Source organism: Globicephala melas, chromosome 9 (genome assembly GCF_963455315.2).
Source record: "Globicephala melas chromosome 9, mGloMel1.2, whole genome shotgun sequence".
In the NCBI taxonomy this organism is placed as follows: domain Eukaryota; kingdom Metazoa; phylum Chordata; class Mammalia; order Artiodactyla; family Delphinidae; genus Globicephala; species Globicephala melas.
Genome location: NC_083322.1, coordinates 28674328 through 28691018, shown reverse-complemented (window position 1 = coordinate 28691018; position 16691 = coordinate 28674328). Strand labels below are relative to the sequence as shown.

At 40.3% G+C, this 16691-nt stretch overlaps 1 protein-coding gene across 1 annotated transcript in view; it reads right to left on the bottom strand.

The window, feature by feature from the left end:
• FAM3C (FAM3 metabolism regulating signaling molecule C) overlaps positions 1–16186 on the bottom strand; it is a 47969-nt gene extending 31783 nt beyond the window's left edge. Inside the window, exons 1-2 of the mRNA XM_030857655.2 lie at positions 15968–16186; positions 2498–2552 (exon numbers count right to left, since the gene is read on the bottom strand). Of these exons, the coding sequence (XP_030713515.1) occupies positions 2498–2510 (13 nt within the window). The 5' untranslated portion in view covers positions 2511–2552; positions 15968–16186. The remainder of the gene's footprint in view (positions 1–2497; positions 2553–15967) is intronic.
• Positions 16187–16691: the final 505 nt, after the last annotated feature.

Genomic DNA, 16691 nt, shown 5'->3' with positions numbered 1-16691 from the left:
ATCAATTCCCACCCCGCCTCCTGTTTTGTTCCTTCTCCCCCTTCCAAAACTGCTTCCTGTTTTCATGAAAAAGACTCTGACAAGTACGGGTTTCTGGTAACTGACTATACTGCTGAGCTGAATGAATAAGCATTTTCAGAACTCTCATGGAAAACTGATGAATTCATAAAAGTGCTAACAAAAGATCAAGATAAAAAAATATTAATTACATGGGACTGAGTGAACTGATGAGGATGATTATAATTTTTGTGACTTTCTGTTTGAATAAAAAGAAAAGAAAAGAGTGACTACAAGTCATCTACATTTTCAGCACAGGAGCGAGTAAAATTCCATTAGGCTTTGAACTCTTCCCCCACAGGATCTAGTAGAGTGCCTTGTATTGATACACAGTAACACTCTAAACAAGTGTTTGCCAAAGGTTAACAGGTGGCATATTCCTTCTGGATCATTTAAGACCAAGGGCTGGAAGATTATACGTCACATGACAGTCTTAACATCTCATTTTCTAGCAATCATGGGCGTGTGCAAATAATCTTTCCCTGTCCCTTAAAGCAGATGTACCAAACCTTCGTTGTTCAAGACTGAAATATTACAGTGATTAAGATACCAAGTTTATAATACACAAAAGTTCTGGACTAAATTCAATACCAAGCTAAACCTAAGCCTATACTAAACAATATACAACATATTTACATATACATACATGTATATAAAATATACACACACCGTTTAGTGAGTGCCTACTACAGACCTAAGTGCCTTATTAGCACAACTTCATTTGCACAGCCTTTCAAGACACTCTTTTCATTTTACAAATAAGGAAAACAAGGTCAAAAATTTAGATCACTTGCCTAAGGTCACATAACTAGTCAGCGGCAGAATTTAGTTTTAAACCAAGACCTACTGAAGTATAAGAAACCATCAAAGGAAGTAGGAGGAAACAAAAGCTCTAAGAGACAGAGAATTTAGAGGCGGAGAAACTAACTGGTGATAGAACAAGCAGAAGGTCCCTGAGAGGGGCAGGCGGGTGAAGACCAGCAGAGCCTCCATAATGGTAGGGTTCTGGACCTCCTGTTGCAGACGGGCTCCCCCAGAGCTGTCACCATCCACTTCTGGACTGGGAGGGGCTTACCCACAGCACACCACAGTTCCCATTCCACCCATGAGATTCCCTCCTACTTCCAGCCATGGACTGTACTAATCTGAGTGTGTCCCTATTTTTCACAAACCAAAAAGCATAAACTTGAGATATTAATGCCTCACTGTAAGAATAATGGCTATAAGGATATTTCAAAGCAACCAGGATTTTTTTTTTAATTAGAAGAGATTAATTAGTCTACAATCAATAAACTAATAGCTAATCTTCCTATTCCTTCATTAAAGGCAGTTCCCTTGAGACCTATACTAAGAACAGTGTCAAATATAACATCAGCACTCAGTGAATAATTACTCATCAATTAATCTTGGTATTAATTAATCAGAGAAATGGATTAGATGACAAAGTTAATTTCAACTAGAATGAATGTAGAATTACATGAGAAAGAGAAACTTGCTTTATTTCAAATCACCATGCTTAAATAAGTAACGTACTTTTAGAACCATACCATTAGAGACGCCCCCATAAGAAAATTTTTTTTAATGGTAAGATGATAATTAAAAGAATGACTATCTTGATTTTGAGAAATGACAAGCTGTCTCCTATGATGGACACACACTACTTAGTAGAAATTTCTATGTAAAGTGTGCATCTTCTACACAGTGGCTGTGCTAGAGGGGCAGGGTGGAGGGATCACACTTGTTTTCACTATAGTTAGGAAGAGGTCTCAGCCTCTCCTGTTATTTATGGATCTGTCTTTTGATAAAGGTAACTACCTTAATACTATGAACACCAAATGGTATTTTTAAATTTCCTCAGTATGCTGCCTAAGGAACAGATGTCCTTACACATAACCTCACTAATGCAGGCTAAACCTGACCTAGCAAATACAACAGTCATTTACGCAAAAGACATTTTACTGAATTCTTCACGTACACTAGTTTCAATTTATGTACACACATAGGAAAGATTTAAGCTTTTAAAGTTCACAATTCATTTTTCTCAACAAGCTACAACTTAGCAAAACTAAAAATCAGCCTCCCTAAGTTATCAAAATCGTTCTTTATATGAACATTATATATGTATGTATTTATATTTTTATATTATTAGGCAAACAAGCTTAATGTATAAGGACGTAAACATTAAAAACCATAACTTAAAATATTTAGCATAAATAATTTCAACAGAAGCGTCCCCCAAAAACTTATGTAGAACCCACTAAACGTCCAATTTATGATTTGCCAACTACCTAAAAAAGTAAAAAGGCTAAATAATGATTTAGTTTGTTATATTCAGTCACACTCAACATAGAAAATGATTATTTACCCTCTCATTCAGTCATTACTAAACAAACAGGTTATACAAAAAGCAAAATTATTTCTACTGAAGTAAGTATCTTACCTGCTACCCTCATGTTTGGTTTTTCAGTCTATGGCACTTTTCATTAAATAAGCTCCTAGAATCAAAAGAAAAGGCAAACAGCATTAGGTCTAGAATGAGCATTCCTCCCTAGATTGAGTTTGATTTGGAGTGTATATATTAAACTGATTAAGTAAATGTCATGACATTTCTAAGTATTCTACCAATATTAACATTTAATGAAAAAGCTCTTAGCACTGGGCCTGTCTCCTTCCACTGGGCCATAAAAGCTCCGGAGAGGAGGGTGTGTCTAAAACTGCTCTATCTCCCGCTCCCTAACTGAAGGACAGAGGGAAAACTTGTCATCAAGCATGGACAGAATGATGCCTTACTGTTCTCAGTGATTATGCATCTGTAACAAACTTTTGATATTTAGTTCCAAACCACCAGTTTTCAGCTGAGGTCCAAAGAGGTTAAGCTGCTTATCTAGTGAGGGAACAAATTACCTGCAGAAATGGGGTGAGGATTTAGGTCTGCTGGCTCCTGCTCTAGGGCTCACTCCTATCACACAATTCAGGTGTCACTATGATAAGCACTTATAGGAAAGGCACCTTATCTTAATACCAGGGGTCCTCTTCCTCTTCATGTTTTCAATTTAAATTTGTGAAAGAACATATTCAGATCTATAGAACTGCAATTTTAAATATTCCAGCAATCATCATTATTGACAGTGTATGTTATACATCAAATGAAGAAACTGTAATCTGATATTATTCTAATAATAACAAGAAATAGATACTGGAAAAAAAAATCTGCGTATATGTTTGTGTGCTCCCCCCTAAGAAATAACTCAAGATAGGTGAAATTTTAAAAAGAAAATGGGAAAGCAAGTATACGAGTTTGATAGGAAATTCATGCTCGAGTTCAGCTAGACAGCTTCCACAGTCTACTCAATGTATTGTACAGGAAAGGTAGTCCAAAGAAAATTTCGATTAATGAATTGCATCAATCAAGAATATATATTTCTTTATTTTAGACTGTATTTTAGTACTGGTGTTTCAATGTTGATGTCTGATCTAGTAATGCACAGAATGATTGAAATAAAAACAATGGCAGACTCCTGAAGGACACTGAAAGGGAGTGAGACATCCAGTTTTCTTATTCACCAATAAGGATTTATCGGGGGTGGAGGTGGTGAGCATCTAAAAGGACCAATGTTCTTACGGGAACTCCCTTTCCTTCTGCTCAATCTACCCTGAAGAAAATATCAACATTTATATTTATACCAGTACTGAACTGAGCATTATTGATTTCCTTTGTTAGTTATCTGAACACCTTCCACATAATAGGAAAAGACACTGTTACTTAGCCACAGGCCAGGAAAACGCTACAAGGAAACAAGAGATACTGAAGTATCCAGGAAACAAGAGATACTGAAGTATCCACAAGTTACCACATAAAAGCAGAAAAAAAAAAAAATCTTGGCTTCTCAAATGAAAACCCTAACGAGCTATAAATCCTCTTTTGACTTCCAGCAAGATTGAATATTATGTTCAAAACACACATATATGTCTTTCCTCCCAGCTAACACTCCAAAATAACATCACTCTTATGTGAACATGGCCTGCGATAATTTTTGGGGGGAGAGTGATAAGCAGTTGAGCAGACACCTGATGTTCTATTTCACTGTTTCCATTACCTGCCGAGGAGGTCACACCTGTACAATTACAATCACTGCCTCATGTACCTATCCCTTGTTTGGACTGCCTAACCAGCCTGCTTCTAAACTTAACACTAGTAAGACCACAATATAAGCAACTACAATGGTCTAGCCAAATTCATGTTTTCCATTAAATTTCTCAGAGAATAACATTTAATAAAATCTCTAAATTAAAATCTCATCAAATCTCAGCCACGACACATTTTTAATTAGTTTGCTTAAGAAGCAAATTAATGATTCAAGAGTGTAAATCGGCATAAGGAAAGAGTATTGAATATATTTGAGAGCAAATCAAGGAGTATCTGTTTACAATATGCTAATTCCAAATCATTCCTAACTTGTCTTCTTAGGAGAACATTAAAAACAAAGAAAATCTTTACATAGAATCATCTTGGGGGATGGGGGGGAAGTAAACCACCTTAATGGAGTCTGCTATATACCTCAAACTGAACCTCCAACAACCAAGGGGAGGTAGAAAAGGTCCAGAGAAAATGAACACAGCAATAAAAGGAGGAAAAAGGTCTCTGCTAAAAATTCAGAGCCCTTTAATTCAGAGGCAACAGGTGAAAATTTTATAATTGTTCTTATATATTAATTAAAAGGCAGAGATATAGAAATTAGAGCCATTTCCAAAATAAGAATATGGGTGGTAGGAGGAGAGTGTTTTTAAGACAGATTAAAAACAAACAAACAAACAGAAACCCTAATAGCACATTTGTAAAATACATTTTGCCCCCCAAAAGTGTAGTCTAGGTCAAGACAATAAGTTTCAGTGTTTTATAGATCAATGAGTGAGCCAGATCAGGTTGTAACATGTAAAGTGCACAATCATCAGAGCCCACTGCGAGCAGGGCCATCATGCTGCCCGGAGCAAGGAAGCACCGTTCTGGATAAACGCTAATTTAGTAAGTAACCTGGATCGAAAGAGAGAACCTGAATTAGGGTCTCAGATCAACATACCAGATTTCTTCGAATTTCTTATAATTTAAACATTTCCTTTAGCCCAGCTGTCTACGTTGGTCTGATTCATGAAGTTTTGTTAAATTCAGGCCTGAATAAACAGGCATTGTCCTAGAATCAATCAACTTCAGGACAATAGATAAAAACACAGGTCAAGTGACACTTTCATTCCTTCCTTGAGAAGTGGACTCGAGCTACATCAGGTAAATTATAAGGGCCCATTCTATATCAACAAAATAAGCCATAAAAACAATTGTTCACCAGGACGGGAAAGTCTTGCCATTTAACAAAAACTAGGAAATAATGCAAACAGCAGAGTAAGTCACACACATTCTTATTTTATGTAATCTTCCCATCAGCCCTATGGCATTATAGATGAGGTCAAGGGATTTGTCCAAGGTCACGTGAAGGGAAAGTAAGAAGCTGATACTATAAACAATTCCACTTCCCTTCCACTTCCCAGCAGCTTCCCTGCCAGGAAGCTCTGAGAAGCTTCCTGACAAAATTCCATGTCAATCAATTTGGCTTTTGCAAATTGCTCTGGGAATTGCTAATCCCTGCTGCCAACTAGCCACTCTAGGGCTCTGATGGGTTGTCAAAATGACTAAGCATGTGTGTTAGAACACTCGTCAGTCCCCACTGTGGGTAGGGGGCATGGAGCCCAAAGCCTGTGTCCTGCTCTCATCCCGCTGAGCCGGGAAGGGAGCAGAGATGCCTGCCCGGGCACCCCCACCTCCCCCGGGGCCCTGGCTGAGGCCCCGTCCTGTCCGCAGAGCCCCAGAGGAGGCCCACCCCGTGGACGTGGCCTGAGGGGAACTGGGCGAGGCCTGTGCAGCCGGGCTCCCTCCCGCCTGTGTGTCGGTACTCTGTCTTTTTCCTCATCCCACCTCCTCAGACACCTGGCTTAAGGGCCCTGACTCTTTCCTGCAAATAATGAGGAAACATGGTGTCCCAGCCAAAGGGTTCCCCCTCCCACCTCCTCGGGGTAGGAGGTTAAAGAGGGTTCAATACCAAATGCCCTGCCCCAGAAGAAAAATAGTCCTGTTGAGTTTGGGGTCAGAAGCAAGGGCGGGAGAGGCAGCCCCACAGGGTCGGTGTGCCACGATCAGGTCGGTTCGGTTTGTCTTTGTGTCTTTTTGCTTTGTTTTGTTTTGTTTTAAACCATCATTAGTGAGATTTTTCTTCAGCCACCAGTGTTGGCCTGGAAGCAGAGGGCTGCAGCCCTTAGTGTTTGTAAAAGAAGAAAGAATACACAGCGTGGCCATGGTTGGGTTTTTTTTTCCCCTCCTTTGAGAATTTTCTTTTGTAAAACCAAATTTAAATACTTCTTTAATACTGAAATTAAAATGAAATTAAAATGGATGAAATAGAAGCTGGAACCCTCCTCTTGGACTATGCAGCCTAAGAACCTCATGGGACTATGAATTCACCCAAAATTTTCATTTGCCATCAGGCCGAGCTTTGAAAGAAAAACTGTTCTCTAACCAGGACTGTAACAATAGTGTAAATACTATTTCAGAGTTGAAAGCTGATGGTGCAAATACGTATATAACGTACTGTATTTTTACAATGATCCTCGCATGACTCTACTCCGCCCCCTTTTTGTACTCCATATCTGTCTTCCAGAAACGTCACCTGCCTTGCCTCCTGTGGTCTCTTAATCCAATAACTGTATTACTGCCTTTAAAGGATGCAGTTATTTAAAAAGAAAAAAAAGAACACTCGTCCAAGACAGAAAGGACAAAGGAAAATGAAGTATACAGACACACTCACTGATACATTTAATATTAACAAACGACTACTTAATTAAGCCAGAAGAAAATACTACCAATTATATATACCAAAAAAAATATATACCAATTATACTCCAAAAATACACTCCATTCAATCCACTTTTAACACAGTGCTGGCCGAACAGCAATGTAAGGAAACAAAATTTGCAACCCCAAATGTCTCTTTGGTGTGTTAATTATTTTGAGCTGGAAACAGTCAAGGCCCAAAAGACTCTTTGACCTTCCCCCTTAGCTGCCTAAAGAATTTACAGAGGGTCTGTAACAGGAAGGGAACTATCACCACAGATAACTGTAGTATGAACTACACGTGTAGATAGGGAGGAACCTAGCAAAATCTGTCTGTTAGAACTCCTCTAGGTGTCCCATTGCCACTGCAAGACCCAGCAAACATTTACCAAACATCTGCTTTTCCATCTCCACGTGAATTGCCTTCCTCCCCTTTGAAGTCCCAAACCACTACCCCCTACATCCCTCCTCTTTAGTCTTTAGCGGAAGATAGTATTTAAGGACTCAGTTTTCCTGGGTCTCCCCCATGTATACATGTTATTGAACTATTGATTTTCTGCTAATCTGTTTCATGTTAATTTAATTTTTAGACCAGGCAGAGGAACCTAGAAGGGTAGAAGAAAATTTTTCCTCCTGGACAGCAATTTTAAACGAATCAACTGACAATCAACAGACGATTCTAATATTCATATGAACTGGGGCTTTTCAAGAGGACTAAGGGGGGAAAAAAAGGTAAAAGTACAAGCAAATAGATTCAAAGTACATTTAGGCCCAGTCATGGCTAATTTATGTGTGTCAACTCCACTGGGCCACTGGGCGCCCAGATACCGTACTTTGTCAAACATTCTGGGTGTGTCTGTGAGGGTGTTATTGGATGCGATTAACATCTGAGTAAAGCAATTTGCCTTCCCCAAGTGAGTGAGCATTGCCCAATCCATTGGGAGACCTGACTAGAACAAAAAAGGCTGAGTAGGGCAGCGTTTGCTCTTTATGCCTACTGTCTTCAAGCCGGTCCATTGGTCTTCACCTGCCTTCGGACTTGGACTGAAACTTATACCACTGACTTCTCCCAGCTCTCAGGCCTGTGGACGCCCGCCTGCCAACTGCAGACCCTGGGACTTCTCAGCCTCCACAACTGCATGAGCTGATTCCTTCTGATAGTTATCTATCTCAGATAGATAGATTGACAGACAGACAGGCGGTCTCCTATTGGTTCTATTTCTCTGGAGAACTTAGACCACCTCTCAAGATCAAAATGTAAGCAACTAAATTTTCAGTCCCAGATCAGTTAAAGAGGAAAATGATATAATACTGAAATCAAAAGAATACTGCAGCTAAAAGTCACAAGGGTAAGTTCTTCTAATGTTATGCGTACAAACAAAAGTATGGTATTTAAAGAAAACTATTTGCAAAAAATACCTGCATTTATGTAAATAAAACAGAGCAAGTGTTGGCAATTTTCTGTAAAAGGGCCAGACGGTAAATGCTTTAGCTTTTAGACCATATAGTGTCTATTCAAACTATTCTGCTCTGTAGTCGTAACTGAAAAGCAGCCATACACAATATGGAAACAAATGGGCTCAGTTGTGTTATAATAAAACTTCACTTATGCACACTGAAATTTGAATTTCATAAAATTTTCACATTACAAAATATTCTTCTTCTTTTGATTTTTTCTTTCCAACCACCTAAAAATATAAAAGCCAGTCTTGGTTCATGACCCATGTGGACCCATAGGTCAGAATTTGCCAACCTGAGGTAAAGGAATAAAGAATGAACTTAAATTTTAAAAACTTTATAAATAGAGGAATAAAAAACTTTCCTGACCATGCTCTAATATTCCAACATTTCTTGCTGGGCTACTTGTGGGCTATACAATTCCCATAAGGCTTCTATGGGTCCTCTTAGAAGTACTAGTACAGAAGTAGGACAAATCAGACAATGCTGAATTCTGTGTTCTATACGTGTTCACCATACATTTTCATAATCAACTGCTCTTCATGGAAGAAGCATATACTCCGTGAGAAGCAATATAATGGATCCTCTTCAAGAGAAAAGAAGTCCTTCCCTTCCTACAGATGAAGCTGTCCACCTACAGCAAAGATGGGAATAAATCTAGGAATGTTTTCCAAACGATCCCAGGAGACATTAAAAAAAACAGGGAAAATTAATCTTATTATATCCCATTTCATTAACTGTAAAATGATAGTGACGAGATCTTAACTGTTTTCTAAAGTCTTTAAAAGTGATTATTTTTGTGATGGGCTTAAAAAGGGAGAAGGGGGGACGGGTAACTGTGCACCTGATGTTTGATCAATTTTTAAAATTCCAAATATTTAGTTTTAAGAAATCTTTGCTTTAATAGAAAGCTGTCACTATGGTAGGTGCAGACTGCTATCAAGTACCCATCTCCCCCAGATGCCACTATGCACACATCTTCACCAGGAGGGATACATTTCTGAAATAACAAAATGAAGAGGGTGAGAAGACTGCATTCATTTGAAAGAATCTTAACATTCAAACACTCAGTATGATATGTGAGCTGCTATCACCGTGTTATAAATATTGTGAATTTAATAGAATTTGGTGTTTTCTGTTAAGCAACAGAAAAAAAATCCAATTACTACCTTAACAGTATTTTAGTTCTAGTAGGAGACTCTGATATAGAATCCTAGAGAATGGATGTTTTAAAAATCTACCATTTTAACACACATGTGTCAGACACTTAAAAGTGTAAGTATGACCCTATATGGTGAAAGGGAAATTTTTCGACGTCTACATAACAACTAGAAAAGTATCCCAGGTTTTTAAACTAATCTTACATTTTGACTAGAAGAAAATAAAAAAAAAAAGCAAAGGAGCTAAAAACAAAGTATTTGGTAAAGAAAGAAGATCTGTATAATTCTATAATGCCAAGAATATATTCACTTTTTCCAAAGATCACGGAGGAAAAGGTAAATGTATCCAATCTCCTGCAAAATGGCCTTCAAAAAGGTGAGACTGCAGAGCAACAGACCAAAAACTTCTAAACAATGGCTCTATAGAACCAATAAATAAATCTTTTAGAAGAAAACGTTAATGTTCTATTGAAAACCTTAAGAAGACAGGGATACGAATGATCTAACCCTGGGTTTATAAGTTTTCTGAACTAATACCATTACTTATTTTCTTAATACAATAGCATCACATTGAAATTACATTAAAAAGAGGATTAATATCTAACTGGGCCTCAGAAACAGGATTAAAAGCATACTGTGGAAAAGCACAAATGAACCAGAAGGCACCCCACCCTTCCCCGCAAAACGTTCTGGGTGCACTTAGCTTTCCTCCACAGTCCGTCTACCCAGCATAATCTGCTATCCTTTGTTTTTATCTGCTTCTCCTGGCAGTGCCTGGAGAGAGTAACACTTCAGAAAACTTCCATCTGTTCTGCAGCAGCTGGATAAAACTTCATTCTCTTAAGAATGAGACACGACAAACTATAACTGTCATCCCAACCTGTCCCTCGAGTTAAAAACCAGTTAGCAAAGAGCCCTGCTAATCATGCAAGTGCCCTGCCTGTCCTGACTTGGCCCCAGTGACTAGTGCAGGGAGAAGTAATCAAGCCTGCCAGACCACATGCACACTACCCTCTAAAAGCAGAACTATTGCGACAGTGTTCACCCTACACTGAGAGTTCCAGAGGACAACTCCTTCCACCACTGTGATGTGAATTTGCTAGAGACCTACAGTCTTTCCTCTTCAGAAATTTGGTATTAGATTTCTGAAATATTTCACTTGATCAACAGGCATTTAACCATGTTTTCTGTAAATATCAATACCTGAAGTAATTAGAAACTAAATGGACACGTACTCAGCTTTCCCCATCCCAAATCTAACATAGTTAAGCAGGTTTCTCCTGACAAAAATATTTCGTTTGCCAAAATGATGTCACTAAGGAAACACCACAGCAGGAGGGGTTGCTCTTCAATGAATTCTCATTGATGAGCAAAGATTTGTCCTAATCTACAGATATTCCCTCATTCAGGACCCAATGTACCACCATGGTGTTTCTATTTAAGTTGGCAAGCAAAGTTCAGGTTTACTCTGACCCAGACTTGGTGCTGATGCCAATTACCACCACAACATCCTAAAACTACTCATTATAGGACAGTAGGTGGCTGGTGTATATGCATATAACCAGCTAGCTGGCATTAATGAGGGCTATGAACTCTCTAACAGAAAAAAAGTGATAAAAAAGAAATCAAATGATCAAGCCACAATAATGTCAACGTGACATTAAGTAAATATTTTAATGGACTGTGATTACAAAATGGAAATCGCTAAAGTACACAGAAGCTTAAAAATAAGACTTCTTACCTGATCTGAAACACCAACATGTGAAAGACTGGAAATGGGTAGGATGAAAATAATATGGGGCCAAATTGGAGTGCATTACACCCTATGATCCAGCTACCTTGCATTTTAAAACAAAGTCATCAGTATAATCTTCGTTACAAACTTATGTCAAGTACAGGCATCACATATTAAACTCTATTATAAACAAATTTTACAAAGTAAAAGGTCTAAAGAATTGTTACATTATAATTCTTTTATCCCATAGCTTCGTAATAACCCTTTACCATGACAAGAGAAACTTGTGGTTTCTCAGGTACCTAACACTCTGTATTTTGATTCCAAGATACATACTACTTCCCTTATTTTAACAAGTTTTAAATCAGGATGAGGCTCACAACCACATTTTTGTGGTTAAAAGTAATAAAATAATGGTGTACCTTACAAAGATCTTAGATTCAATGAAACATCACATCTGGTTCTTTGAATCCCTAACTATAAAATAACACACACCATGGGCACCACAATTACTAGTGGGCTTTTTATGAGGCAAACTCCTGAGCCCAGAATCCCGTGGAGTGAGGATTAAAACTCCTGCATGGTTACGAAACTCCCCAGGCGATCCTCATTCCACTTAGATGTGAGAACTTCAGCCCAATAGTACACCAATCCAAACACACAGAGAAGTTTGGGGTAGTGGTGGGGAGTAAGTCAGATCTAGGCCAAAAAAGCCCAAAGGTAAAATTCACAGGACAAGGGCTTCCCTGGTGGCGCAGTGGTTGGGAGTCCGCCTGCCGATGCAGGGGACACGGGTTCGTGCCCTGGTCCGGGAAGGTCCCACGTGCCGCGGAGCGGCTGGGCCCGTGAGCCATGGCCGCTGAGCCTGCACGTCCGGAGCCTGTGCTCCGCAACGGGAGAGGCCACAGCAGTGAGAGGCCCGCGTACCGCAAAAAAAAAAAAAAAAAATTCACAGGACAAGAATCTTCATTCTTTCCTTAACAATGAATGGAAATCAACCTGACTCTGGGCCAGGTCTCCTGCGGGGGTGAGGAGGGAGAGGTGGGCAGTGAATAAATCTGGAAATAATGTGCTGAGGAACAAAGCAAAGCGAACTCCTGTTTGCAATGGTAACAACAGAGTGCAAAATTAAAACTGTCCCAATATTTTCTTGCAGTTTCCTCTCTACCAAAGCAGAATTTTGCTTAAAAAGTCATAATCCAGTTGAAGAAATGAAATGGGGATCAGATTTCTGTAACTGACAGTACAAACATACCCAAAACAGAAAACAAGGCAAAATGACATTTTGTTCCGTCTGCTCCTTCAGAGCTCCACAACTGTCGATTAAACAGCTGTAATGTAACCTACTTTAATACTACACTATACCATCCAAGAGGAGAAAGAAAGATGGATGAATGGGTAGATGGAAAGAAAGAAAGGGAGGGAGAAACAGACATTATTGAGTACAACAGCAAAAATAAAACTACATGTTAACTATAAGAAGTTGAACATAAGCAGGATAAAGAAGTGTCTAGTTCACAAATCACTATAAAATGAGACGAAAGGCACAAATTTACAGGAGTATAACTAGTAAACTATCTTCATCTCCTCATATAACTATAATATTTTACATTATATTAGATGGGATGTTACAGGTTCCTATTCTGAATGTTTTAGAATTCCCCCATATATTCACTTCATTTATACGGTCTTTAAGTAGTCTGCAGAATCTCACTGCACCAGGGCAGACATAATTCTGTCAGTCAAACTTTTCATGTGAAGAAACGGAGGAGCAGAGTGGCTCCATCTGCCCAAGGGCCCTGGAGATGCAAGTTAGCAGCCATTTGCAGAGAACTGGTAGTAAGAAGATTCTAGTGTAAAACTTTCTGAACCAATTAAAAAATTCATTTTTTGGTCCTTCGATACAAGCACAGGTCCTTCAATACACATTTAATGATCAACTAACTGCAGAGGCTGAATGGTATGGAGAGTCAAGTAGTACACCTGATAACCATGATACTATCTAAACAAGCCATGCAGAACTTATGATGAAAATTAATGCAGACTCATAGCTACAGACGTCCACATAACTTTTTCTCACTAGCACACAAAAACCCACCAGGGTCCATCAATGGATGAATGACTAAACAAAATGTAATATGTTTCTATACATGGAATATTATTCAGCCATAAAAAGGAATGAAGTACTGATACAGGCTACAAGATGAATGAACCTCTAAAACATAATGCTAAGTAAAAGAAGCTAGACACAAAAGATCACCTATTTTGACTCCATTTACATGGAATATTCAGAATAGATAAATCTGTAGACAGAGAAAGCGGACTAGTGGTTGCCAAAGGTTGGGGAATGGTGAGTAACTGCTTAACGAACATGAGGTTCCCTTTGAGGGTGATGAAAATGTTGTAGAACTAAACAGAAGTGGTGACTGCCCAATACTATGAATGCACTAAATGTCACTGAATTGTACACTTAAAATGGTAAATTTTATGTTATGTGGAATAAATTTAGTTTTTAAAGGAAATTTAAAAACTCACCAGAGACTAGAAAAATAATGAACAGATGAAAATTAATTAGATTATAGATAAGGCAGATGTAAGTAATAAAATAGCTTGAATCAAACAAACAGGCCGATGAAGGAGACAATGAAAGAATACTGATGGGGTAAACTGTGGAAATTTAGAGGCAGTGGAGTACAATTTCCTCCTCTGAGAGAACATCAGCTGGCTCTATTTTAGGAGCAGAATAAAATTCACAAAACCTTTTAAAGTTCCATAAGATGTTATGGAAAAACCCGAACGAACATTTTGGCCAACCCACTAGCTTTGTGAGGGTCCAGGCTGCCTTATTCACAGTATCCACCTTACCTATAACTGCTGGCACATATAGGCACTCTCATATGTCTAAATGAATGTAAAAATTGTTGAATACTGAGACTGCCCATTTAAGACCTAAAATATGTGGTAAAAAAAAAATAACATTCTTATGATTCCCCACAGGGGCTACTTTTCACCATTCAACAATCTCTTTGTCCTTTGACCCTCTTTCCAGTGACTTTTCCCTTTTTAATGTATCTTCTTTAATTATGAAAAGATTAGTTAGTAATTCTGTTTTAATTGTAACATATATTAAGTTTATTTAAAAAGTCACTTTAACCCAGTGGTGCTCAGTCTTATTTTGACTCCCTTTTAAACAGAAGCCCCCTCCATTGGGGATTTGGGGGCGGGGCGGGGGGCAGGGGGGGCTGACTGCATCCTTTTTAAAAATCCTCATTTATGGGTGATTCTGAGAGATCCCCAGGTTGAGAATCACTGCATGAAACTCGTTTTATTTCTTACTATCAAGAAATGCTAGTCTTTAAAAGAGCTGAGAAAACATTACACAGAATCTGTGAAACAAAGCTGCTCACACCTGTATACACTGGAAAAAAAAAAAAAAAAAAACCCTGTGATTTAATTAGTAAACTGACAGAGAACTCAAGAGACTGGCAGCTTTTAAAAAGAGATAGTTAATGATATGACCAACCCGGATGCTGATTCTGCCAATCTCTTGCTGAATGGCATGAGTTAGTAACTTGTATGTTCTAAATTAAATGGAGATCCCTTTGTACTCAATGATGCACTGTATGAATAACATTAAGGTTTCCCTTCACGTAAAATTGTAAAATGTGACAGCATACCATTAGTCCTGAAAGGTGGTTAAGAGTTCAAGGGGTCTGGGATCTACTGTCAGCATCAACCTCAACCTCTATGGGAGTTCATAATTTCTCAGTAAAATTGGGAAAGATACACAAACGGACCTACTCTATGGGTTGTAAGAAATAAATGTGCATATGAAAGCACTTGACACAGTGCCTAGTAAGCAATCTAGTATCTAGGATCATTGTATTCATATTCTTTTAGGCCAAATAAAAAGAAACAAAGAAAAGGTTCTGTCAATTAAATAGTTTTGTATGACACGAAATTTTAAAAAGCAAAAGGTAGAGGATGATGAAAACACAAAAAATTACAGTTGGAGATCTTAATCTCAATGTCAGTCCAACACTCATTATTCAGATCTAGGGTCACAAATCGTAACATATGGTAGAAACTGTGAGGACAGCGGCAAACAAATGGGGAAAAAACAAGAAAAAGAAAAAAAAAGGAACGAACAGCACATCCATCAATGACACCGAATGCCAATGGGCCGACATAGGTTTTAAAAATAAAAAGTACTTCCAACTTAGAAGACACTAAAACTTTACAAGTGAGCCAAGACCGCCCTCCTCAGAGTTCAAATGCAACCTACAACTCCATCCCCGCCTCTTTAGAGCACTCGGCCCCCATTTCCAACACGAGCGGGAGCCCCAGAGCCGGACGCGCGCCCCAGGTGCCAGTCACAGGCCGGAGCGCCAGGTGCAGTGGCCGCCCCGCCCTCCGCGGACTGGCCGCCGTACTGGGGATGCCCGCGCGGGGGCGGCGGCCCGGACCCCCGGCCAACCACGCTCTGGTGCCCTGGTCCTGCCGCGCCCTGCCCTCGGCGGGACGCGCCACGACGACCTGAGTACGCCCGGGCACACCCCGGGCCGGCGGTCGCGGGGTGAGCAGAGGATAAAGGTGAAGGTGGGTGCCCGGCTGCCCCCAGCCTCCCTCCATCCTCCCCGCCCTCGGCCGCGGCTCCGTCCGCCTCCCCGTGCGTCTCACCGGCCTTCCGCCCGCCTCTCCGCCGCGCGTGCCCGCTTTTCGGCCTCCCTGCGGTCAGTCTTGCCGAAGGTCGACGGGAGCCACCGCCGCCTCCCGCTCGCTCCTCCGCTTCCTCCCGGGTTCCTACGGCTTCCCCTCACCCCCGCGAGTGGCCAAGAGGAAGCCAGCTAGCCGCTGGGCCGCCTCCCTCACTTCCCCGCCGCGACCAATGGGCCCCGCCGCCGGGAAGCCGCGCCCGCCCCCTGGCGGTGGAGGACCTAACGGTCGCCCCGCAGGCCGGAGGGAGGGGCCGTAGAGCTGAGAGGGAGGGCCCTGCGGCCCCGCCCCCCGCCTGCGCTGCGCTTTCGGGACCTGCCACGTGGGAGCCGCAGGGGCGGCGGCCGGCCGCACCCCAGAAGAGGGCAGATAGGTATCGTCTATTTCTACCACACGCCGCCTTGACCCACACTTCCATAATCCCCACCTTAAAGGAAGAAATTTTAAAGTAATCAGTCCCATTCTAGAAGTCCACCAGCTAGGGTATACGAGACGGTCAGTTCAACGTAAGGTCGTAGGCGAGTTCCTTTTGACTCCTTAAAAGCTAACTAACCTACGGTGAAAATACTACCTGTCGGAGCGCTAGAACGTTGGTAACCCCAAATGTCTGACCCAAGGAGAAAGGTAGTGCTTGTATTTTGCACCTCACTTTTGTTTCATTTATTTAGGAACCCGACAGTTAGAAATG